The following is a 24,644-nucleotide window of genomic DNA, read 5'->3' as shown; positions in this document are numbered from 1 at the left end:
TATCACGGCATTGACGTTCTAAAGCACTACTCAAACTTCTACACAACCCTGCACAAAGGTTTTTAATGAATGCAACTGAAGCGACTGCTATGCTGCGATGTGTGTAAATAGTAAATCCACTTGTATTGCACTTTTCTAGTCTTAAAAATGTAAGAAAAAGTGAAGTCATTTCATGAGTTTTAAGCATATTTTGATGATCAAAAGGATAACTGTGTCATGAGGTTTTCATATTGTCGAATGCCCAATTGTATTTCTAAATGTCTGAAGACATTGGTCTGGGCCCAGCTCAGAACTGACATTCAAATCTCTCACATGATCAAGAATGGGAAGGTGATAGCACATCCAAGAACCAATACAAATCTACATCTGTCCGTCCATCTGTCTGTCTGTGGCCAACTTGCATACTGCTTGAACATTGTTTTTGTTGTGTTGTACAAAACGTACAAATATTACTCCAGATGTTGTTCTATAACTCAATGTTTATTTTGTACGGGTTAAGCACCGGTCAGTATTTAATAGGGATAATTTGTATCCTCTTATTAGTTCAAACATTGGAAAAAAAGTCTCACCAACATATTCTATGTGAACATTACATCCCCCTTTCTCTAAATACATATATATATATATTATACATTAATATTCAGTATAATATGATATATAAATACCATATAATAAAAAAATATTAATATTGTAATACAAATCACATGTATATAAAATCTAATAGAACATGTTCACATATTAATATGTCCTGATGAACCTTGTTAAGCTGCGTTCACACCAAAGGAGTTGCAAATTATATAGTATATCCAATGCAAAGTCAACGTACAGACGCGAATGATTGGAATTGACGCGAATCTTTGCCGAATCACACGATTTGCGCAGCGTAAAAAATTTGCCTCATTCTGAAATATTTCAACTTTGGCGAAAAATTTGCCCAACGACCAGTTGCGAAAGCCAATCAGTGTGGAGATGCTTCACTGTTGGTACATCTATCTGGCTGCTGTTGCTCTAGGAGCGCTGGAAGCGGCAGTTACTCAGGCGTAGTCGGTGAAAGTCACCGAGATGTGTGAGCCGACGGGTGATGTTATGTTTAAATATAAATATATATTAAAAAAGCCACAAATAGTCAAGCGAGTAAACTCACGTGAGTAAAGTGATGCGAATATTCGAAACGATTTTGGTGTGAACACAGCATAAGAGTAAATTTCCATGTTCCTTTGCCAAGTTTTGGGAAGTTCAGGTCAAAATGTATGCCACCTTTGGAAAGAAGCCTTTGTAAAGAGAGTGAGTCAGAGCATGTGTGGAGAATGAGAAGGGAGTCGTACCTCGAAGGCTTGGTCCAGCTGGTTCATCTCTCTGAGCTGGTTTCCTTTGGAGAAGTGCAGCTCTGCTCTCACTGTCAGATCACCGGGACTCTGCTGCAGGGCCCTGTCCAGAGCATCCAGCGCCTGGCATGGACACACAGAAATGAACATTCACACTAAAAGTACCCCCTCCCCTCTCTTACAGTTAAGCGTCTTGCTATGCAAATGTTATCACTGTTGGTTTAGATCAGGAATCCCAGCAGGCTCTACAAAAAGGCCCCTATGACTACCTGGTCCTTTGAACCACGAGTGCCACTGAAGGAGACAGGGATGGAGGGAAGAAGAAGAAGACGACAATAAAGAGAATAGAAATTTGAAACTGAGCAGAAAGGTGAGGAGTACGGAGAGGAAGAGTGTGATAATTTAATCCCGTTAGCGTCAGCTTTATCACTGCCACACTGACAGTGACAGAATTAAGAATTTGATAATATATACTGTATAATATATTATAGTTAGGGCCTCCTGTCATGGCTCTGCCTATGTGATATTGGGCTATCTAAAATTAACTGAATTGCATTGAATTGATTTGTGTTTTTCAATTTGTGTCTCACTTTAGCAGAGTCCATCAGGGTGGCACCAGATTTGCAAAGCTGCTCCGGGTGTCCAGGGGCCTCCACCTCTGCCTTAGGGCATCTCTTTGCCTGGGAGATGTCAACCCACTTCCCCCACTAGTTCTATTTGATGGAGAGGACCAGTCCTCTGGGTCAAGATGCCCTGGCTCACAAATGGCCAGATGGTCTTCTTTATGCCCCCCCCCCCCCCCCACCCCACACACACACACACATTTCCCCTGATTTTGCAAACACTCCTCAGGGCCCTTCAACAGGGCCACAGTCTTCTGGCCACATCATTTACACACCAGTGACTGACAGTGAACCTCCTCATTGCATGGTCAGTCTTGGAAAGAAACTAAGTACATTTTACTCAAGTACTGTACAAGCATAATTTTGGAAACATTTTCTTGAATGTTTCAATTGAATTACTTTACAGACTTAACATATATATTGCATTTTTGGTGGTAAATTCTAAATTAATGCACCACACTGGCATTGATATTAATATGACTACTGGCATTTTATTGCACGATAGATTTCTAGTGTAAACACGTCCCGCATAATTTATATTTATTGTACAACTGGGTCACAGGGAAAGTGAAAAGAGACATCTACAGTCAAACATACACACCTCTGTGTAGTTTCCACGCTTGCTGTAGATGGCCGACAGGAGGCGGTAACATTCGATACAGCTGCCTTCTCTGGATATGATGTCGAGGGTCAACTTCTCTGCCTCTTTGCTATGACCGGCCATGGCTAATACCTGAGCCTGGGACAGTTACAGCAGGTGTGAATATGTATGTGTGTGTGTGTGTATTTGTGTAAGAGATAATGTTTTCAGGTTTTGACAAAAAATGTAAAAACAGTCGGGTGTTGTTCTTACACACACAAGCGCTCACTCACATACACACAAGCGCAAGCTCACTCAAACACACATACACGCTCACTCACATGTGCTCAATCACGCACACACAAGCGCTCACTCACACAAACACACACAAGCGCTCACTCACACAAACAAGCGCTCATACACACACACAAGTGTTTGAGTGTGTGTGTGTTTGTTCACCAGAGCCAGCCAGATGTCGGTGCTGTCCGGCTGCAGTGCGGCAGCCTCTTGGTACACCTGCAGCGCCTCCTCGTAGCGCCCCGTGTTGTAATACAGAGCTCCAAGCGGAGTCAGGATGTCCACCTTCCTCGTCACCTGCAGCGCCCTGCAGGGAAAAGGTCAAAGGATAAAGATCTTTCCACAATTGCAGTGCTCTTTAAATTAAGTGTTTTAGGTACATTAATGCACAACGACATTTAGATTGTAACAAAAACTATTTTATATCATGGAGTTCATATCATTGTACTTCAGACTGGTATCCTCCAGATTGGCCTCAGCTGGCGGCTGATTAACAATTAGTCACCAACTGAGGCCAATCTCTGTGTGTGTGTTTCTGTCCCCATAAAGGAGCAGTAGGGACTGAGGAGCGACAGAATGGGAAGCAGAGGCACAGCCTGCTGGAAATAAAGTATATTACCGAATATATCCTTTGTGCATGCTCATCCTTTTTCATATTTTGGCTTCAGGCCTCCCCGAGTCGAAAAAACCCCTTCATTTATTTACTCACCTCTTGTACCAAGACTCAGCTTCTGTATTCTCATTGGATGATCGGAGGAGGCGGCCCAGGTTCACCATGGCAACGTAGTGTGCTGGTTTGAGTCTTACTGCTTGCTGGTAGTGAGCGGCTGCCAGCTCTCCCTTTCCTGAAGATCATGAGAGCAAAGAGTAAGAAAAGGACCGTGGGAGACTGAATGAAAGTATTGAAGGAATAAACAAGGGTTGAAGAGAAATAAGGAATGAGGTAAGAAACATGCAGGAGAAAATAGTAAGTACATGAAAAATAATGAGGGAGGAGACAGATAAAAGGAAAGATAAAGATAAAGACAATAGATATCTATTTTAAATGTGATCACATTTATTTATTTTTATGAAATACTTGCTTCTACTCATTTATATCCTACAGATTTGTAAAATATTCAGTATTGATGACTATTATGTCCCATTAGAATGAGTTCAGTTTAAGTGCTTCTCATACTGTGCATAGCTTGTGGAGTATTGCGCCAATGAATTCTAAACACATTTTAAAAAATCAAACCAAATGTTTGAATCCCTCATAGCCAAGGTGGATTAGTGACAATGATACCACACTCTGTACTCCCTCTATTGGACCACGCTGCTGTGTTTTGGTTTAAGAAATACAGAAAGTGCCTGAAACATACTGGTATTGCAGAGACTTGCAAAAAAATGGCATCCACTTGATTGTAGATACTTGAACGATTTTTAAAATGATTTCATTTAAAGTTAGAGTAACACTGGGCATGAGTAGCCTCTCTGGGCACATTTGTGTTGTGACAACAACCAATACAAGCATCAACTCAGGAAATCAATCACTCAGTGCACCTGCACAGCTCATTAACCCAACCCTCCGGTTGAAGCTCGCAATCTACAACGGAAACCCTTAAACGAAGAAACCTGATATTTGTGTTGTTGGTGACTAACATCAGGTTTGTAAAACTTCCCGCAAATATTTACTTAGGAAGCAAGACAGCTAGAACTCATTCAGTCTCTTCAACAGTACGAACATTCTTCTGCTTATGCTTATTTTTTTAACAGATATGTCATTCACATTTCATGCCCAGGGACCACAGATGACAAATTAGTTCAGAATGACTTCATGAACAGCCAAGAAGCTGCACGCTGCCACGTCAATATATAATACAAAATAATGTATTTCTTGTGACTTATCGTTATGGTTTTAGGAGAGCCTTTTGTTTGTGTATTTGTAAGTGCATTTTGTCATTTGCAAAGTTAATATTGAGTAAATTGTTTTCATTGTTGAGGTTAGTATCATGTATTTATGTTAAATTTACCTCATTTAGGGACACATTTAGCTGTATGTTGCTTTGCCTTATGAATTGTTTTGGCAGAATATAAACCTGTCCTGTGTCTCGCTGCTCAGTCGTCACACCTCAATGACAGAGTCTGCTGAATATAAAAGGCATCTCAAAACTGTATTTGTTGTATTTAAAAAAAAGAAGTTGTTATGTTAATTTTTTGTTTGTTGTTAAAAAAAAAGAAGGTTTTATTATAAGACAAAAGACAATACCTAGAGGATGAAAAAACAGTGCGGATGACAAAACAGTGGACAAAATATCATAAAGTCAGAGTATTGGAGAATGGTGTGTGTGTGTGTGTGTGTGTGTGTGTGTGTGCATGTGTATCTGAGCCTTTTTAAAATCAAAGAAACAAATTACATGGATGAGGGCAGATTTCTATTTATGTGTATATGCATGTACATGGAATTTAATTGTTTTTTTCAGGCAAGGGAAATGTAAAACAATTTAAATTAAGATCAATTAATTAATCAATCTGATTGAGTCAAGAGATTTGAACCAGGAGTGGGTCGGTTGAGATGGAATCATTGTAAATAGATATTTTATTTTAGGAAGAATTGTTATTTTAACTGTAGCTATTCTGCCCATGAGTGATAGTGGTAGTTTCATCCAGCGGAGGAGGTCGTCAGTTATTGTTTTAAGTAGTGGAGTGAAGTTGAGTGTGAGCAGCTCTGACAGTCTGAGGGAAATATTTGTTCCTAAATAAGTGATGACACCGGTGCAAAAAGGGATAGGTAGTGCCTGCCCTATCCCAACTGTTACTATCTAATTGAAGGATGGATGATTTGTTCCAGGTAATGGAGTAGTCAGAGATTGTTTCAATAATTTTAATAGTTTCCTGTAATGATGAATAGGGGTTTTGGAGGAAGAGCAATAATCATCTGCATAGACTGATCTTGTGATGGGTATTAAGTGTTTGGATTCCGTTTATAAAGGTGTTCTGATGAATGGCTGCAGCTAATTGTTTAATATAAATGGTGAAAAGTGAGGGAGAGAGTGGGCATCCTTGCCTAGTCCCCCTGTGCAGTGTGAAGCTTTGAGATGTGTGTTCATTGGTGATGACCGTGGCTGTAGGTGCAGTGTATAGAATATTAACACATTTAATAAATGACTCCCCAAAACCAAATCTTTGTAATGTGTTTGTGAGAAATGTCCAATTTACTTTGTCAAAAGCTTTTTCTGCATCTAAGGAGGCTATGATGGTTCCGGCTTGTTGTAATGATGAGTAATTTACATTGAGGAGCGAAATGGGACGGAAGATAGATGGAAGAGTTGGATCTTTGTTTGGTTTGAGGAGGAGTGATATACAGGCTGTATTCATGCTATCATCTTGTTAAAAATTGGGCTATAATGAACCCAAAGTGTTTATAGAACTCTGCAGGGTAGCCAGCAGGTCCTGGTGCTTTATTATTGGGCATGAAGTAAAAAGGGCAGCAAAAAGTTTTTTCTGTGCTAATGGTGAGTCAAGTATGTTTGTTTGTTCTTTGTTAAACTGTGGTAGAACAATGCTGTTGAGAAATGAATTCATGTCTTCTTAATTTGGGTCCTTTACAGATGAATAAAGATTAGCATAAAAACTTCTGAAGATTTTATTGATGTCATCGGGTGAATTTGTGGGATTCCCTGTTGAGTCTTTAATGATTAAGATTGTTGTATTTTCCTTATTACATTTAATTTGATTTGCCAAATTTATACCAGATTTATTGCTATGGTGAAAATGTTCTTTTCTAAGTCTGTTTATTAGGAATTTAGTTTTATTATTTCATTTAAAAGCAAACTTTATGGCAGAACACATATTGATTGGATGGCATTTTTAATAAAGGGACCAGTATAAAATGTGCAAACAATTAATGGCATTAACATCACATAGAATGTTCCCCACTGACAGATTAGCTCTCTGCAGAACTATTTTTAATTCTCTGGCTGCAAATAGATTTTTTATAATGTGCTAAAGACTTTAAAATGTCAAGTAAGATGAACAAAATGGGCAATTTATTGTGAATGGGCCAAATCATGATAAATAAATCACTTTGCGATATCTCATCTGTAAAAACCAGAACCCGTGGGGGAAAAAAAGCAGCTGAACATTTTGGCAGTAGCTAAATCCTTTTGCTAAAATAGATATAAGATATGCATGTCGATGCAGTAAAAGACCATCAGCCCTGCTGGGACCAGAGCTTCACCTCACCCGTATCCACCAGAAACACTCCGTAGTTATTATGCAGGTCGGAGCTGTCCGGGCAGTTCCCGATTCCTTTCAGATACACTTCACTGGCTTCAGCAAAGCGTTTCTGCAGGAGAGGGCAGGTGAAATAATTACAGGATTAAAATCAGAAACAAACTAGACCGAGGTTACAGGAAGCTGGAGTGTAAACAGGCTTCTCTGATGGTAATGTATTGCTGCAGAGATTAATCATCGACAGCTAAAGCTAATTTGAGTATGGTGTTATTAAGTGTTGATGAGTTGTGACACGCTTGCAGGACCCAAAGTCAAGTGCAGCTACACACCTTAATGTGTGCGAGTATGAAAGAAAGAGGGAGGAGGGTGTTATTTGTATTGTGAATGTTTTCACCTGCTCAGCATAAAGTGATGCTAGACTGGAGTAAGCATCAGCAAAGTGTGGACCGAAGCGTATGGAGTCCTTCAGCAGAGTCTCCGCCTCTTTCTCCTTGCATTGAGACCTACAACACATCATCCTTTTAATTATAATAATACTACATTCGCATTTGCACAACAAAACTAAAAAGACAACAATAGTGAGAAAAAAAAACGGGGAAGCGTGTTTGTGCAGGAGGTCAGAAAGGTATGAAGGGGTTCAGGGTTGTGAAGGGCTTTGCAGGTGACGAGGAGAATCTTGAACAAGATTATCTGCTATATGGGGGAGGCAGTGGAGCTTTTAAAGGACTGGGGTCATGTGATCTCTGGTAGCAGAGGGAGAGGAGACGGGCAGCTGAAGACGAGGTTGAGTTTTTCTGCTGCTAAAGGAGAAGGAGAGGCGTAGAGCGGCGATATTTTTAAGATGAAAGAAGGCGTTTTTTGTGATGTGCCTGACATCACACCAAAAAAAGCTCAAAAGGAGAGGGTTGGATTAAAGATGACACCAAAGTTACAGGTCGATGTGGCAGCAAGAACAGAGGGGCCATTGATGCAGAGGGAGAAGCCTTGCCGAAAAATACTCTTTCCACTATAAACGGTTTAAGAGCTGTTCGCATGATATTAGCAGTGTCCAGCTACAATAGGTGTCTTCAGTTTCTGTCACATTTCACAAAGTGGTGGCCAAGCTTTTGTTCTGTGTGATCAAAAGTGGGTGATGTAACAATACTTCCGTTTACCAATAATCCTCCGCATTGTGTGCCAGAGAGCGTATTTGTGTGTCTTACTTGAGGAGGTTTCCCAGGTTAAAGAGAGCTCGGTTATGCTGGGGGTTGGTGTCCAGTGCCTTCCTGTAGTAGCGCTCCGCCTCCTCAGGGTGGCTAGTCAGAGTGCCGAGATTGTTCATGGCGCTGGCATGGCGTGGGAATAACCTGATTGGAGGAGAGAAGAGAAGAAAAAGACAGTAGAGGGAAGAATAAGAGAGACAATAAGAAGACAAGACATTTATTGAGAACCTTTTTGTACGAAACACTAATTCAATATACACTATTTTTCTATGCATTAGGTCTCTGCCAACCGTGTCTGGATTAAAGGGAATTTATTGGCAGAAAATAAAAATAATATTCATTATTATTATCATTTCATTTGTGCATAATAACCCGAAACAATTTTCTTTTCCAGTTGGTCTAAACTCTAAAGTCTTTAAAGTCCAAGGAAAAATGCTACACTTGTGTTTATGAAATGTCTTCCAAGTAAATAATGTTATTCCATGGCATACTTATGCATTGTCTTTGGTATTAAACTTGTTATGAGTTAATAGATTCTAAACTGCACCAACAGCAAAGAAGATGGATAAATGGATGTAAACTGTTTTTTAATACTCCAAGGGGATCACATTAGCTAGAATAAAATAGAAGGAGCTTATGGATCCAGGCCATTAAACAGGCTGAGGTCCTGGTTCTCCTGGAGGGAGGGAGATTATATTTGATTACATTGGCTCGTTGGGTAATGAGTAAATTATATAATATTGCTTTGGTTCAGTAGTTCACAATCTAAGTAACTGGCCAACTAAATTAGAGTGACAGCAAGTAAAACAATAATAAAGCTTACTTGAGCTAGGAGGACCTCCATAACATCAACTAGTCAGATTGTATTAATATATAATCAAAGAAGTAGTTGATTATGCTTAGTTCAAACTTCAAAGTTGTTTTGCTTAATCCAATGCCTATCCACAAATGCAAGCAATGCATCACAAATATACAGTATATTGCAACATTGGGCAGAAAGAACATACTTAGATATTTTCCTAAAATTTCTTCCCCCTATAATTGTCAACCCTTATTCTTCTTTTCAAGATATTTTCATAAAGTTGAAAAGATATTTCAAAATTGGAAGAATATACAAAACAAAAAAGCAGTAAAGCATTAAAACGTATACAATATACTCACACAGAATATGTCTAGGGTAAATCTTTTTTTAAAACATTTTATAATACCGTTTTCTTGCTAGTTCCTCAAGATTACAATTCAAGATTCTCTGAGATTCTTAATAAACACTGGTCCAAAAATCAGTTTGACTGCTGAATTAATGTATTTTTTTCTTCATTTGAGAGTTATCCTTGGACACTTCCTCTATATCAGGGGTGTAAAACTCAAATACACAGTGGGCCGAAATAAAGAAATTGATACAAGTCAAGGGCCAGATGGGTTCAACATTTATTGAAAACTTATTGAAAGAACCTTAGTGCATATATTGAACCTGGAACTAACAAGGCCTATAGAGTATTGCCTATAAAACAACATTAATTATGAAATAAATGAAACATTAATTATAAACAATTAAATAAAAATAAAAGTAATAAAATCAGTTTCAATAATTGCTTATGGAGTAATTTCAAGTGAAAACATTTTCAACAAGCAAACAGCCAAAAATAATTTATTCAAAGAAAAATCAAATGTGCTATAGTAACAAGAGAAAAAAAAATGCAAACATGAAACTACATTAAAAACTGAAAATGCGTCAAAGCACCGTTTGCTGCTCTGTGATGCTCACTGGTCTGAGCCAGACACTTGGCGTCTCATCTTGGATACGAGTTCATCAATGTCCTCAGGATTGAGTGAAGGTGCTCATCAGTCAGACGAGTCCTGTGTGAAGTTGTGTTGATCTTTATCAAAGTGAACAGTTGTTCACACAGGTATGTGCTGCCACACAGAAAGGTGTGAGCAGCCTGGGAGGCAGCTGGGGCATTGTGTCGGGGATAAACGTGGAAACTCTGCAGCGCCCACAGACTCATATTTTGCCTTCAGCGTGTCACTGCATTGGAGCTCAATCAGCTCCATTTGGAGGTTTGATGGTGCGTTTTCCACGTCAGCTGCAAATGGATTACCGAGCAGTTCAAAGCGGCTTTTTTGGGCTTCAAAATCGGCAAATCGCCGAGTTAAGTCAGCACCAAGTATGCCGAGTTTTTCAGCAAACTGTGCAGTTGGGAAGGCAGCGACCTGCTCTTTCATTGTTTGGCAGTGCGGAAAATGGCTCAAGCTTTCTTGCAGCATCTGCGTCTCCCACAGGCGCAGCTTGGTTTTAAAAGCCCTCACTGTAGCGTACATGTCAGTGATAGGGTTACTATGGGTCAGCGGGTAGCAGGTCCGTCTTTCAGTCAGGGGGTTGGAGGTTCAATCCCCGCCCTTAGTAGATGTGTTCTTGAGCAAGACACTTAACCCTGAATTGCTCCTTGTAGCTGCATCTACGGTGTATGAATGTAACAGGATTGTAAGACGCTTTGTATAAAAGCGTCAGCTAAATGAAATGACATGTAATGTAATAATGACGACACAGCCCCGCCGCTGAATCTGCACGTTGAGTGCATTCAGGTAGCTTGTGATGTCACACAATAACGCCACTTCACACAGAAACATTTTATTTCGGAGCTCTGTTGTGCTTTGCTTTCCATGAACTCACAGATCTCCTCAAGCAACTGGAAAAATCTTTCCAGCACCTTTCCCTGGCTTAGCCATCGCACCTGTGTGATAGGGCAAGTCACCGTATTCTGAACCCAACTCCTCCAGAAAAGACTTGAACTGGCGGTGATTTAAACCTTTGGCTCTGATAAAGTCAACCGCTGATGTTATGATGCTCATCAAATGTTCCATTTTCAAGGCTTTGCATCACAACGACTCCTGGTGTATGATGCAGTGATAAGCTGTCAACTCACTTGTGATGTTTTTCTCCTTCATCTTTTCTCGGATCCTCCCCACCAATCCACTCTTTTGACCGCACATCGCAGGCGCTCCATCTGTTGTCAATCCCACAAGTTTATCCCACGGCAGCCCCATGTTATCTACACATCTGGACACCTCTTCAAAGAGATCTTTCCCTGTAGTTCTGCCATGCAATGGGTGTAATCCAAAAAGCTCTTCTGTTCCGCACAGGTTTGATTCCACTCCACGGATGAACATTGACAGCTGGGCAGTATCAGAAGTGTCGGTGCTCTCATCCGCAGCAAGAGAGTATGCGATGAAATCTTTTCCCTTTCCCACAAGCTGTTGTTGAAGATTGTCAGCAAGGTGACGCACACGGTCAGCAACGGTGTTTCAGCTTAGGCTCATATTTAAAAATGCTTGCCTTTTTTCTGGGCACACGACGTCGCAAACTTTAATCATGCAGTTTTTTACAAATTGCCCCTCCGTAAAGGGCTGGGTTGATTTAGTAATCTCTGCTGCTACAATAAAACTGGCCTTAAGAGCAGCCTCGCTTTGTAGTTTGGGCTTTAGAGAACATAGCCTGCTGTGACACCAGACTTCTTTTGAACTCCTCTACATTCTGTAGCCTTTGCAGGGTTTTTCCTGCATAGAGAACATTTGGGCGCGCGCCTAAGCCGTTTTCCCGAGCGCCTATGACAAATCCCGAGCGCCTAAGGCAAAAAAAAGTCTGCGATGGAAAAAAAAAAAAAAAAACTGTGTTCATCACGTGCATGTCAGCGAATATGTTCTCAATAGTATGTTTCAAGGAGGCTACAACCGAACCCTCGTTCTGTTTGGATCAATAGTAATCGAGTTCAGTGTTTCCCCTAGGTTTACAGCTTCAGGGGGGCGGGACTAGTGCCGCTAGCCATGTTGGTTCCCTGAGCTTAATTTAACACTGAGGTGTGCTCACCTGTGTGCGCACCATCACGGCTGAGCGAGGCGCGGGCCGGCATCGGAGCTCTGGCGCGCGCGAGCTGAGAAGAGTTGTTAACGGGGGGGGGGGGGGGGAGTGAGACTGCGGAGATTTCACCCTGTTATAATGGTAGGGGAGACACTGGAGTTGATAAGTGTGTCTTCTTGTCTGGTCAATACGCAACTGTGAGGTGTGCGAATGGACCGAGCGGCCAGCTGCTGATCACTCACTCAACAGCCCGACGTGCACGAATAAACGCTGCGCGGTACGCGCAAAACATTTTTTTGGGAGCACCGAAGACCAATTTTGACCCAGGAAAAACCCTGCTTTGTGTTGTGTCCAGATGCTTGTATCTGTCTTGGTGCTTCGTTTCATAGTGTCTTCTTATATTGTATTCTTTCATTACAGCCACATTGTCTCCACACAGAAGACACACAGCTTTGCCATTTACATCCGCAAACATATACAGTGCCTCCCACCTGTCTTGAAAACTCCTATTTTCAAATTCCACCTTTCGTCTAGCCATTTTTTGGGGAGAGGGATAGTTAAAAGTTGACACAAGTGGTATGTAATACAGACTGAGGCGAGTATTCGCGGGCCCATGATTGACGTGCCGACACGCGGACAGTGCATTGTGAGATTTGTAGTATTTTGGTGGTGCGTGCGATATACAGGCAGGCCAGCTCTAATAGTTAATAGATTTTATCACGCGAACCAAAGATGTGGCCCGTGGACCTTGAATTTGACACATGCCGGTTCTGTTTTAGAACCGGTTCCCAGTGAACCGATTGTTTGGGATCGTCAGCCAAATTCTTTAACGGTTCTGCTAACGGTCCTCTGTGGCGTTGCGCATGCGCAAACTTTTTTCGTTTCTTCTTCAGACTGCAGCAAACATGGCAACGAGGCAGAAGCGTTCTAAAGTTTGGCTATTTCACACGACAAAATGACAACTACGCCACTTGTAACGTGTGTAAAAAGTATATTGCGTCGAAGGGAGGAAATACAACAAATATGAATAAGCATTTGAACACAGCATGGAATTAAATGACAGGAATGTCACGTGTTCGATGCAGCAGCTCAGCTAACGTCGGCGCTTCATCTCCTTCTGTCCAAGGTAAACTCTTCAAAAGTGATCACAACCACTCACTGTGTGAAGCAATTTGCCTTTATTGTGTGTAGTTGATGAAGTTATCTTCTGTCCCTTCGTTTGAAGCATACATTTTAGCTCCGGCATTGGTCTCCCATTATTGATCACTTCACGTTTGGATTGAAAGTCCAGTTTTGAGAAATGTTTGATCGTAACGGTGTTAATTATCGGAGGGCGTGTGTTATCAGCAAACGTTTGCGTTATCGTGTTAACCCATTATTAAACTGAGCATATCGATTTTTAATCCATTATTAAATTTAGCATATAGCTACGCTAGTTTAGCTACAGAATCTTCCATTTTCGGCCCCCTACATTGAGGCAGAGATAGTGTTTGCCTACCCTCTTATTGTGGCTTTATGTCAGCTCAGCAAATTCAGCGATTTTGTTAGTGCCATTTGTTTCATTGTGTAAACCAGCTTTCACTATATAAATAATCTCCATTGCCATCCAATTTAGCTGATGACGTTCAGAGTCAGACCGGTTCAGAGGCTGGTCGTCTGTCTGGGTCTCAGGCTACAGCTAGCACGTCTTGTACACCTCCTCATATCTTTATGTTCAGGCATCTTCCACCCCATCTGAGAGAGTGTTCTCCACGGCTGGAGACACAATAAGTCCTGAGAGATCGTGTATCCTCCCGGAGAAAGCAGACATGCTTATTTTTCTGCACAAGAATTGTTGATGATCCATATAATTGATGGTTGCACACTTGGTATTTGCCACTGCTAGTTTCATTTTTGGCAGCTCAGTTCATATACCCTTTAAAAAAAAGGAAGGAGCACTGTAATTTCTAGGTACATTTTTAAATTAAACAGAATACATTTTATTTAAGTTATGTAAGTTTTATTTTAAGTTCAAGAGGAATATGTATAAATGTTTTTGGTTATTTAAACAAATGTAAATGTGTTTGTATACATACTGTATATGGTGTGTGCAGCATTATAGAAAATTATATAAAAGAAAATTAATGTAAATAAACCCGTTTGTGCTCTTTTTTTCACCCCTTGCCCAATAAGAATCGATAAAAGAATCGATTCGATAAGCAGGAATCGATAATGCATCGGAATCGTTAAAATCTTATCAATTCTCATCCCTAGCTTTATATGTTTAAGTTGCCAGTCAGCTGTTACTTAACTAGAGGCTCTGAAGCTGATCAGCAGCACACTGTTAATTAAACATTTTGAAGCATTTTCAATATGACTAAGCTCAGGGGGGCCACAGGGCACACCAATGGTTTAAATGAAGCAATCGTTCCCTTTGTGACGTAATACAGAGTGCTTGACATGAATGAAACAGTTATAGACACAATTAATGTGTTGCACGGCGATCTTGAGTGCCTTGAAAGGCGCCTTATAAAATAAATGTATTATTATTATTATTATATTAGCAACAGGAAACAACTTCGCCAACATCCTCTGTGACTTCGAAAGCATTGGATTGTCACAGTCAGAGAGCTTTAGTTCAGTCAGACCTGAGAGCAGTGGTGTAGTGGTAAATGGCCTCCTGGTGCCGGCCAATGTCTTTCTGGAAGTTGGCGTAGTTGTAGTGGACTTTGGCATTGTGTGGCAGAGTCTGGATACCGGAGCTGAAACAAGGAAGAAGAGGAGGGAGAAGGAGGGCAGAGGAGGAATGATTTCAGTCTGTAGAAAGACATAATGACAGCCACAATAAGCTCTGTCACGTAAAGTTCAGATCCCAGAAGATCTGCCCTGAGTGCACAACATATATACTGGACTGTAAGATCAGGCCAAGGAACACAGAGCATATATATAAAAAATGTGGTAAGAAAGTAAGATGTAATGCTAATTCTGTGTGTGTCTGGGTTAACTTGTCTTGCAGATTATAGAATATAGAATATACACTTTTATTAATCCCCAAGGGGAAATTAGTTCTCTGCATTTAACCCATCCTTAGTTATTAAGGAGCAGTGGGCTGCGGTGAAGCGCCCGGGAAGCAACTGGGGGTTCAGTGCCTTGCTCAAGGACACTTCGACTTGCAACTAATGGGGAGAGCGGGGATCGAACCCACAACCCTGCGGTTGCAGGACGGCCCTCTTACCCCACTGAGCTAATCCGTGTATGAGTATGCTAGAGTATGTTTTGGGAAAGGGAACTGTTGTATCTGGTGAACTTTATCAATTGTTTTACACTGCAGGATCATCCTGAAGTGTATAAAGTTGTCATCCTGGGACATGCAATTCTCCTCATTTTCATACTCAATTTTGTACTGTTATCAGATTGATGTCCCCACATGACAGGTGAAAGATGCACAAACACAAAAAACACACAGCAACACTATGTCTCGATGTCTCCTTACCGGAAGAGCGCTTCCCTGGAGAACCAGACATGGTTCTGCTGGACGGTCTTCCAGGAGAAGAGCAGGATGAGCAGCAGCATGGAGACACTGAGGACTGTGGTGCCCCAACGGCCCACCACTGAACAAAGCCGGCCGAGGCCATGAGCCACCAGAATACAATAACCCATACTAGAAGAGGAGAAGGGGAAGGGTGGGAGTGGGGGATTGGTGGTGAGACATGAGGCAAAAGTATTATTTAATGCAGTCCTACATCCTTTCACTGACACTGTCATCACTCAATGATCCCCTGGGTGCACATTGCTTCCCATAAAACATCTCTCACCACTTTTGCCAAACCCTTTGACCTGAATTACATAGGAACTAGAATTACCGCCTCACAGTTGTATGGCTTTGCCAACCAACCAATTAGCAGTTTGCATCCACGTCTGTCCGAAATGTCATCACTTTTAACGGCATTGTGGGAAATTGTCACAAATAGCATATGAAGTTATGACCCAAATCACAGTTTGTGAGGTCAGTGACCTTGACCTTCGACCACAGCTAAACACCCGATAATTAGTGACAGCTGCTTATTCTGAAGACAGCCAGGATGGACATCTTGAATCATAACTCATGATTAATAGCCTAACATGTTGAATAAAACACTCAGTAGTCGTAATCTTTTTTCTTCTTCCACAGAGTAAGCATCTGCACTTGATCATATGTTATTAGTTATTAATTGTTTTTAGGCTGTATGAGGAAAAGGCCATGTGGTGAGACAGTGTGTTAACATTTATTTTAAAGGAAACAAGTCAGTTTATTACCAGTTGGGTCTCATTTGTCCATCCAATCATATGAATCAGTGCTAAAAATGTACTCCTGTTGTAAATCCGGATTATTTAAACTATTTTATTTGGAGATCAAACCAAAAGTGTTAAATGTCAGTAATAAATTCCATTGCATAGGAAAACCATAATCACAGCGACAACAAGTACAATAGGTACAGCAAGGTGGGTCTGTAAACTATGATCTGAACTACGATGAATTAGTATTGTAATTGTACTATTTGTCACGGTTTTCTCTCATGAAGTTCTTTTTTAGTGATGTTGCTTTGTCAGATTGAGATTCCTGTTGTAAAAATTATTTTCAAAATAATCTCAATGAGAATGACTGGCAGTGACTTGATCAGAGGATCATATTCATAATTAACTCCAATGATTATTAGATGGCACTAATTATTCCACCAAAATCTTTATTGTAAACTGTGTCATACATTTTTATGCATGTCAGATTGTTTAAGTTATATATTTGAGTTGAACAATGTATATCGGAGTCCTTTTGACTTCACGTCTCATGGGGTCATCGGACCCTATGAGACGGCATAGATCCTATCTGCCTGATGGATCATCGAGGTCTGGGTCGTGGAATTCCTGCTCCTGACTACGCCACTGTCCTGTTGAGACTCCGCCCACTCCTCCTCCCCACCGCCATCTGCCTGATGGATCGTGGAGGTCTCCATCGTGGAATATGCCTACTATGAACTATTCATACACTCTGTCATATTCATTGAATGTATTTAAACTCTAAATCTGTCCTTCTGTACACATTACATCTATTGCACCTGTCCATCCTGGAGAGGGATCCTCCTCTGTTGCTCTCCTGAAGGTTTCTTCCCTTTTTTTCCCCCTGAAGGGTTATTTGGGAGTTTTTCCTGGTCCGATGCGAGGTGTTGGGGCAGGGATGTCTATGTGTACAGATTGTAAAGCACTCCGAGACAAATTTGTAATTTGTGAAATTGGGCTATACAAATAAACTGAATTGAATTGAATATCCAGCCTGATCAGACCCTACAGAATGGATACAATAAGTCATATCACAAAAAGAGTGAGAGGATGAATGATAAAGAAACAACGATACACGCACACACACAGACAGCCACAGACAGACACAGGCGTGCACAGACACACCGACACACACCTTGGCATGTAGAGAACCCTCTCGGCCACAACAAACCCCACCCTGAAGAAAAGGTTACTGGCAGGAATGAAGGGGAAGACCAGAAACAACGTTCCAACCAACACCTGTCTGTTTTCCTTTCTCTGTATAGAGAGAAGGAAAGAGGTCAAAAGGAAGAGAAAAAGGTCACACACACACACACACACACACACACACACACACACACACACACACACACACACACACACACACACACACACACACACACACACACACACACACACACACACACACACACACACACACACACACACACACACACACACACACACACACACACACACACACACACACACACACACACACACACACACACACACACACACACACACACAGAGAGATAAAGAGGGCGCAAGAGACAAGAAGAAACGCATATTATATTTTAGAATTAGCAGTATTGGTAAGTAAAAAGGCTCCAAATGAAACCTCTTATAACAGCTTGGATGAAAAGCACATACGTGTAATACGTTTCATTCAAACAAACCCACAAAAACATGTTTCTGTCCAGTTTAAATGAGATGTGTTTTACACCCATCTTACATATTAAGAAAGAAGCACTGTGGTAAAAGACATTAGGCACAATGTTAGCGTTCTGAGCGTTTTACTATGCATATTCCAATTTTACTTGTATAAATGGTTATGTCACTTTTAGTTCACTGCAAATGATTTGACATTTGTTAATAAAGTAATACTTTGAACTGGCTTGTTCATGTCATCTGAATGAGACAACACTATAACAACTCGGAAGAAGTATCCAAGATGTGCTTTTTTGTAGTCCATCTCCTGAACAATGTAGTTTCACCGCTGACATCACTAAAATCACCTCCTGTAACATCAGACCTACGTAGTTTAGTGAAAGTGGAGTCGGATTCTCTCAACACAGAAGTTGTCTTTTCCGAAGTCCTCGTGAATTCTCCTTCCCATCTTTCCATGAGCATGTGACATTTTCAAGAGAGATCAAGGAAAAGTAGTTAGGAAAGAGATGTTAGGTAATATTAATGACTATTCGACCGTAGCCCTCGTGTTCAAACGTTGAGGCCCTGAATCTATCTGAATGTCTAATATCATGGAATTTTGTTCAGAAGCTGTTGGGATATCTTACTCTGGACTTAACCAACTCTTATACAGATACAGTCACCTCATTTAAGAGTAGACTTAAGACGTTCCTCTTTAATAGTGCTTATAGTTGGGGCTGAATTAGGTTTGCCCTGGTCCAGCCCCTTGATTTGCTGCTATAGGCATATCGGCTGCTGGGGGACATTTTAAGATACACTGAGCACCTATCTCCTCTTCTCTCTCTCCTTATGGATGAATTTACATCTCTCCATCGCACATTACTAACTCTGCTTCCTCTCTGTGTGACTTCACGTCTCATAGGGTCTATTGGACCTAGCTGTGTCTGATGCCTCCTGCCTGGTGGGCCGACCTCCTGTCATGGCCCTGCTGATGCCCCCATCACCCCCCCAACCCTCCTCTGGATCGTTGTGTTATACCTCTTCACACTCTTCCAATGATGTGATGAGGACAGGCATCAGGAGGCAAAAGAGTTTATGGGAATTGCAAGTGTAGGCCCTTCTCAGCTACTTAGCACGTTATTGCTCTTACCTGCAGTGAGAAGACGCAGTGAAGGCATAGAGCAACTATCAATGCGGCCAGTAGCGTGGTCTCCAGGAGGCGTACGTCACCCAGAGACTCCACCATGGGAATGCTGCCCACCTGCCAGTCGTAACACAGCATGACGGGGGCCAGCAGCAGCCAGGCGTTGAAGGACAGCAGGTAAGAATAGGTCAAAATTCTGTGGCGAGGGGATAGAGATATGAGGGATGTAGAAGAAGAAAGACAATGTATGAGAGGTAGATATAGGGATGGAAAAAAAAAGAAAGATAATCATACGGTGATCAGTAATAAAGTCTAAATCATTTGAATCATCCTGTCCTTATCTCAATACTAAAGTTTACCAGAGTGCGCGCACACACATACACACACACACACACACACAAAGAGTATGTATAAAACACATATTATTTTGCAGAAACAAGATCCCAAACTGACGTCAGCAGTCAGTGAGGCTGTGAAATAACAACGTAAATCAACACGAGAGGCTCTTGGAAAGACACGTGCACAAACGCGTGACCTCCTCTCAGGCATTTGAAAACGTGTCTTGGTACTGTACTACACCTCAGAGACACATACTGTACTTTTTATACTACACCTCAGAGGCACACACTGTACTTTTTATACTATACCTCAAAGGCACATATTGTCTCAGATGTACATACGGTATTGTACTTGTTACCATATTTCATCTCAGAGGTATTTTACTTTTTACTGAACTACACCTCGGAGTTACATGTACTTTTTACTGTACGACACCTCAGAGGTACATGGTGTACTTTTCAGAATAGTTTTTTTTCTCTTCGTCTTTCTGTGTCATGACTGTCATTGATTTCACTTGCAAGTTTATTTTTTACGGTTCTCCCTCAAAACCATGTCCTCACTCATTGATAAGTCTCTTGAATATTAGAGTTCAATATGAGATTCTTAAGATGTATTATTCTCCACAGACGTCCAGCAGCTGTTGGTGATTAAACAAGAGGTTCCCCCTGAGCAGCTTGACTGGAGCTCCAGTCTGGACCAGGAAGACCCAGAGCCCACACACATTGAGGAGCAGGAGGAGCAGGAGGAACTCAGGATCATTCAGGATGGAGAGCAGCTTCAAGAGCTGGAGGAGGCTGGTATGAAGTTCACATTTCCTCCTGAGTCAAGATGATTAAGAGGAAGCTCAGTTCTAAAAGTCCACACAAACTGACAACAGAGAGGACAAAACAAGAGTGAAGCCAATCAGTTCTTCAGTTTGTGGTAAAACATTCGGACGATCGCACAATCTGAAACAACACTCAGTTGTTCACAGTGGAAAAGATCTATAAAAGATTATCTCTTCTCTGTAATAAAAAAAAAATCATCATTGCATTGATGAGATAATCAGAAATAAATAAGACATGGTTAAATACTTAAAAACTGGACGGTTGATACAAACTCAAAAATGGGTTTATTCAGCTTAGTTGTTAATGTTGTTAGCAGAGTTGGTGTTCATGTTGGTTCATGTCAGAAAGCAGAAACAGAGTAGCCCCACACCCCTGTCACCCAGTGTCCCCCATAGCACATCCCTCCCCCGCCCCCTCCACCCTCTCTCACCAAGTCCCCCCCCAGAGCTCCATAGAGACTGTGTCTGTCCCACAGCCACTTAAACTTACATTAATTCTATCAAAAATAAGCAGAGGAGGAGTCATCCAAAATAACCTCATAAAAGTTAACACCTCTAATTCAGCAGTGCAACAAAACAGGACTATTAAATGTGGTCTCCTAAATATTAGATCTGTCATCTAAAGCTGTGTTACTAAATGATTTAATATCAGATAATCACATTGATTTATGTTGTCTAACTGAAACCTGGCTGAGTCATGAAGAATATGTCTGCCTAAATGAATCGACTCCTCCAAGTCATATTAATACTCACATTCCTCGAGGCACCGGTCGAGGAGGTGGAGTAGCAGTCATCTTTGACTCGAGCCTATTAATTAATCCTAAACCTAAATTAAACTACAACTCATTTGAAAGCCTTGTTCCTAGTCTTTCACATCCAACCTGGAAAACACTACAGCCAATTCTATTTGTGATTCTGTACCAGCCACCAGGTCCATATTCAGAGTTTACATCTGAACTTTCATAGTTTATATCAAGTTTAGTTCTTAAAACTGATAAAGTTATTATTGTAGGAGATTTTAATATTCATGTGGATGTTGATAATGATTGCCTTACTTCTGCATTCATCTCATTGTTGGACTCGATTGGCTTCTGTCAGAGAGTACAGAAACCCACTTACAGCTTTGGCCACACGCTTGATATTGTTCTTTCATATGGCGTTGACATTGAGCATTTGAAGGTCTTCCCACAGAATCCTCTTCTGTCAGACCACAACCGTATAACTTTTGAGTTTATACTACCGGAGTGTACACCGTTAGTCAAAGAGCATTGAGGTCTGGATCGTGGGATGCCTACTACCACCTATGCCATGGCCCAGCTGAGACTCCGCCCACTGTTGAAATTCCGCCCACTCCTCCTCTCTACCTCCATCTGCCTGATGGATCGTGGAGGTCTCCATCGTGGAATATGCCTACTACGAACTATTCATACACTTTGTCATATTCATTGAATGTATTTTAACTCTAAATCTGTCCTTCTGTACACATGACATCTATTGCACCTGTCCATCCTGGAGAGGGATCCTCCTCTGTTGCTCTCCTGAAGGTTTCTTCCCTTTTTTCCCCATGAAGGTTTATTTGGGAGTTTTTCCTGATCAGATGTGAGGTTTTGGGACAGGGATGTTGATGTGTACAGATTGTAAAGCACTCCGAGACAAATTTGTAATTCGTGAAATTGGGCTATTGTTACGTCCCGTGACTGAGAGGGCCCTCTTTCAGGAAGAGGGTGGAGCTATCTCTCTCAGGACTGGTATGCCTGGAGCAACACCACCTGAGAGAGATCACCTAATCAGTGGGTGGGACATATATACACCCAGACTAGGTGTCTCTTGCCCTCTCTCTTCACCTCTAAACTGTGACCATTCCGTGGTATGGTGCCGAAGTGTAGGCCCTATTTGCATTTTCAGGTCAAGCTTGCAGGGGTTCTCTGCCATTTTTGTTGTGTCCATTTTCTCCTGTTTTGTGGTCAGACAGGGAGCTTAGTATTGTTTTTCCTTTCTTCTATGGTAGGTCAGTGGTATCTTTTGATTTCTAGTTAGCATCTGGGTTTTGTTTGTTGTGTTGGCCTTGGAGACCCTGACGCCTTTTCCTTTTGCTTCTGTATTATTCTACCCTTTGTTAAGCCCTAACTGTGAAATAAATACCCCTTATTTGCTTATGTATTTAACTTCATTGTTTGCCTCCTTTGTTTCCCCCGTAGCTGTATCCCTTCTTTGTATGTTGCGGCCTGTGCATCCCTAGGTAACCGAGAGGTCGTAACAGCTATACAAATAAACTGAATTGAAAATGTAATTTAATTTGTGTGTGTGTGTGTGTGTGTGTCACTGACCTGGTAAGCAGGTGTGGAGAGAAGGAGGCGGGGTTGTCCTGTTCAGAAAACAGGGGCATGGATCCTCCCATCAGCCACAGCCTGACCGACATGATGATCGCCACCTGGAAAAGGCAGGGGGAAACGTATAAGTGCAGTCCCAATGCACGATTAGTTTCCCATTTACAGGGCTGAAATGTATATTAAGAAAAGAATGGAGGGAAGGGGGAGATCATAAAATGAGGAATTTATTTAATTGAAAATTGACACGTCTATTATCACAACTGATACAAATAGTCAGGGCAGCTGTGGCTACTGATGTAGCTTACCACCACCGGTATGACTGTGTGTGTGTATGACTACTGGACTCTGTAAAGCGACTTCGGGTACCTTGAGAAGCGCTATATAAAATAAATGATTATTATTAGAATTAAATAAAAAGCAATAAAACATTCAGGGCTTAACCGTAAGGGTTGCCATTGGTAACCACTTTGCTCGACAGTTAAATGGCCTCTGGTAGACTAGTTAGTGTACAATATAATAAATAAAAAAAACTGGAAGCAAATATTGACAGAAGTAAAAACCAATGGAACTTGACAACATTTCAATGTAATAGTTTGCAATCTTTTCCAAACAGTCATCATATAAGGATAAGGCTCACAGAATCAGTGACTTCTTTTAAATCACTTCTTTTTATATAACTGCCTTTATGTGATGTTCTGTGGTTCAGTTCTGTGGTACCCCTAATTTAGTTTGTCTTTATTTTGTATTTTAAGATTACATTTGTGATGCCTCAATTCTCTGTAGAGCACTTTGTAATCTCTGTTTTTAAAAGGTGCTATATAAATAAAGTTATTATTATTATTATTATTGTTTTCATCTGTATTACCATGCAACAACAATGCAACTCAGAAAATGGCAAACAGTAATGGTATATTTGGATTTGGCTCTCTCCGAAGGCTGTCGCATTTTTCTCTCCCCCTCCTCCCCATGACCTTCCCCTCCCTGCTTGGCTTCTCTCGTCCTGTCTTGTCTGTCTCTATACTTGAGAGACTCTCTCCGCATCGCTCTTCGAACTAAAAACCATGGACGTGATCAACTGGTCCCTAAACGCAATTGACACCATCTTCTCGACGAGAAGCTCGGGTTCGGGGGAACCTGCCTGTCCTGCTGGGACGAGTGTTGCTGGTTACACGATGGACGCGTGGGGGAAGTGGCGTGTCTTGTGCCTAGCAGCCCTTTCCGTGGAGGACGTAGAAGACATCTACCTATTCGGAACTTTGATTACAGGATTTCTGCTGATTGGAGTTGGTGCTGCCCTGGCTTATCGGAAAATTAAGGAAACGGTGACAGCCGTTAAAAGCCCCCTAAGGCTGCCCGACATGATTGACGCGTTGGCAGAGTTGTTGGCACTCAGACTGTGGCATTAAACCGTCAGAATGACAACATCGTGGAGAAGCTGATGGCTCTGCAAATGAAATTGGATCGATTTGAAATCCTATTGGGAAATGGGAGGTAAATGGAGGAATAGTAGGTGCGCAAAATTGAAATGCAGCTACTGGAAGACCAAACAATCCCAATCTTATCTGCTTTAGGCTCCCTCTACCAGGACGGGCTTTGGCCAAGGCCATGACTGGAACAACAACTCCCCCGAAGATCACTGAAGCGAGACTCTCTCTCATTCCCTTCCCCCTATCCACAGACACCTGTGGTTGTTTTCTCCCCAGGACCCTTCAAGGCTATCTCCATGGCAACGACCATCTTGCGGTCTGGGAACTTTGTCTGTTGTGGACTGGGGGAGGATGACACACCAGGCCACTCACACACGAACTTCAACACACTGATATGCAATCACTACCCCCACCCCCCCGTCCCATGCCTTCGCCTGCTTTGCCCCCCCAGGGTGACAGGACGGGGTCTGTGTCCGGCGCCGTGACGGCTGACGGACCGGGCTGGCTGCTTGTCGGTGCTGGTTACCTTCTGCCCCCAATGGCGGGGCTATCGCCCAG

At 41.7% G+C, this 24,644-nt stretch overlaps 1 protein-coding gene and 1 long non-coding RNA gene across 4 annotated transcripts in view; one reads left to right on the top strand and one right to left on the bottom strand.

Annotated features, from left to right (window-relative positions):
- Positions 1-24,644, bottom strand: part of tmtc1 (transmembrane O-mannosyltransferase targeting cadherins 1) — a 49,805-nt gene that overhangs the window by 2,280 nt on the left and 22,881 nt on the right. For 2 of the 3 annotated variants that reach the window (XM_056424778.1, XM_056424777.1), the window contains exons 6-17: positions 22,657-22,760; positions 19,171-19,360; positions 17,527-17,648; positions 15,571-15,738; positions 14,726-14,839; positions 8,243-8,386; positions 7,435-7,543; positions 7,050-7,152; positions 3,535-3,670; positions 2,988-3,132; positions 2,550-2,687; positions 1,326-1,448 (exon numbers count right to left, since the gene is read on the bottom strand). In XM_056424778.1, coding sequence (XP_056280753.1) covers positions 1,326-1,448; positions 2,550-2,687; positions 2,988-3,132; positions 3,535-3,670; positions 7,050-7,152; positions 7,435-7,543; positions 8,243-8,386; positions 14,726-14,839; positions 15,571-15,738; positions 17,527-17,648; positions 19,171-19,360; positions 22,657-22,760 — 1,596 coding nt within the window. The remainder of the gene's footprint in view (positions 1-1,325; positions 1,449-2,549; positions 2,688-2,987; positions 3,133-3,534; positions 3,671-7,049; positions 7,153-7,434; positions 7,544-8,242; positions 8,387-14,725; positions 14,840-15,570; positions 15,739-17,526; positions 17,649-19,170; positions 19,361-22,656; positions 22,761-24,644) is intronic. The other variant, XM_056424779.1, reaches the window with a different exon arrangement.
- Positions 3,113-3,452, top strand: LOC130200462 (uncharacterized). The gene is made up of 2 exons (XR_008833020.1): positions 3,113-3,201; positions 3,375-3,452. It is a non-coding gene; the product is annotated as an uncharacterized LOC130200462 (long non-coding RNA).

Source organism: Pseudoliparis swirei, chromosome 10, assembly GCF_029220125.1.
Source record: "Pseudoliparis swirei isolate HS2019 ecotype Mariana Trench chromosome 10, NWPU_hadal_v1, whole genome shotgun sequence".
Taxonomy (NCBI): domain Eukaryota; kingdom Metazoa; phylum Chordata; class Actinopteri; order Perciformes; family Liparidae; genus Pseudoliparis; species Pseudoliparis swirei.
The sequence above is the reverse complement of the archived record's forward strand: the minus strand, read 5'-3'. Positions and strand labels throughout refer to the sequence as shown.